This window comes from Vombatus ursinus, unplaced genomic scaffold (genome assembly GCF_900497805.2).
Source record: "Vombatus ursinus unplaced genomic scaffold, bare-nosed wombat genome assembly UNPS02014961.1, whole genome shotgun sequence".
Taxonomy (NCBI): Eukaryota; Metazoa; Chordata; class Mammalia; order Diprotodontia; family Vombatidae; genus Vombatus; species Vombatus ursinus.
Genome location: NW_020954739.1, coordinates 93,128 through 94,562, shown reverse-complemented (window position 1 = coordinate 94,562; position 1,435 = coordinate 93,128). Strand labels below are relative to the sequence as shown.

Here is a 1,435-nt window from a genome sequence, read left to right as displayed (position 1 = left end):
TAAGGGCCCTCCCAGCCCTGACATCCTGGGTTCCAAGGGCCCTCCCAGCTCTGACATCCTGGGTTCTAGGGGCCCTCCCATTTTTGACACTATGAATTTTTGCCCTGGCTCTGCTACCCACTGGCTTTTCATATCTTTGTGTCAATTTGTTCTGTAATTTGAGGTTGATCCTCCATTTCCTATCGGCCTCTGGGGAGGGTCAGATGAGAGAACAGATGGGAATGAAGCGTCATTTTCTTGAAGAAATGATGGAATCATGAAAACCTGGGTCATCGTTTCCCTTGGTCCTTTGTGGTTTCTCTCCCTTTCCACTCTCCTCCCCTCTCTCTCTCTTCCTCCCCTTCCTCTCTCTCCTTTTCCTTCCCTTCCTCCCCCTTCTCTCTCTACTCTCTTTCCTTTTCTTCTTCCTTTCCTCTCTCCCTCCCGCCTCTCTCTGTCTCTCTCTCTGTCCTCCTTCCCTTTGTACCTTCCTTTCTCTCTTTCTCTCTCCCCTCTCTTTCTCTTTCTCTCTCCTTCCCTTCCACCCCCCTTCTCTCTCTACCCTCTTTCCTTTTCTTCTTCCTTTCCTGTCTCCCTCCTCTCTCTCTGTCTCTCTTTCATTCTCTCTCCTTCTCCCTCCCTCCTCTTTCTCTCCCCTTCTCACCTCACCTCACCTTGGGAGACTAGAACAAAGCCCCCATCCCTGGTTGAGGAAGGAGGGGGCAGATAGGAAGGAGCCCTGACCAAGCTGCTTTGTGCCTGGGTCTCTGTCCAGGTGAACCAGACGTTCCATCAGCTGGCCCTGCTGCAGGAGCTGCATGGCCTCTGGATGGAGCTTGGACCCCAGATCTCCAGCTTCATGAACAACAGTGCCCAAGTGGCACTCCTGAAGGTAGAGATGGGCTGGCAGCCCCAGGGAGGTTTGGGGGGGCCAAGATCATCAAGGGCCAGGAGGCAGCCTGGTGCAGTGGAGAGGGGGCTGGATTTGCACTTAGAGTATTGGGGGGGATACACACTGTCACTTACCACCCAAGTGACTGTGGGCAAGCTACTACGTCTCTCTGACCTCCGTCTAGCTGGCCTCTAAGGTCACTTCCAGCTGTAGCTCCAGAGTTTGGATTACATGAACAGGCATTCGTTCAGTACCTATTGTATATTTAGCCCTGTGCACCCTGGCCAGGGTGGAAAGAATACTGGGCCTGGAGTCAGGTGACCTGGGGTTTAATACCACGGTGTTTTTAACCTTAGGTAAGTTCCTTCCCCCCGGCTTTCTTCTCAAAGAGCATAGGATTTCAAGTCAAAATGCCTGTGCTCAAGTCCTGGGTCTGTGACTTACCTGGAATGATCTGGGGCAAGTCACCTTCCCACCCTGAGTCTCAGGTTTCCTCTTATATAAAATGATCTGTGTTCTAAGGTCCTCCCAGCTCTGACATCGTGTGTTCTAAGGTCCTCCCAG

At 52.3% G+C, this 1,435-nt stretch overlaps 1 protein-coding gene across 6 annotated transcripts in view; it reads left to right on the top strand.

Moving 5' to 3' along the window:
* Positions 1-1,435, top strand: part of ABCA7 (ATP binding cassette subfamily A member 7) — a 59,330-nt gene that overhangs the window by 23,045 nt on the left and 34,850 nt on the right. For all 6 annotated transcript variants that reach the window (XM_027845376.1, XM_027845377.1, XM_027845375.1 and 3 more), the window contains one exon: positions 755-871. In XM_027845376.1, the coding sequence (XP_027701177.1) occupies positions 755-871 (117 nt within the window). The remainder of the gene's footprint in view (positions 1-754; positions 872-1,435) is intronic.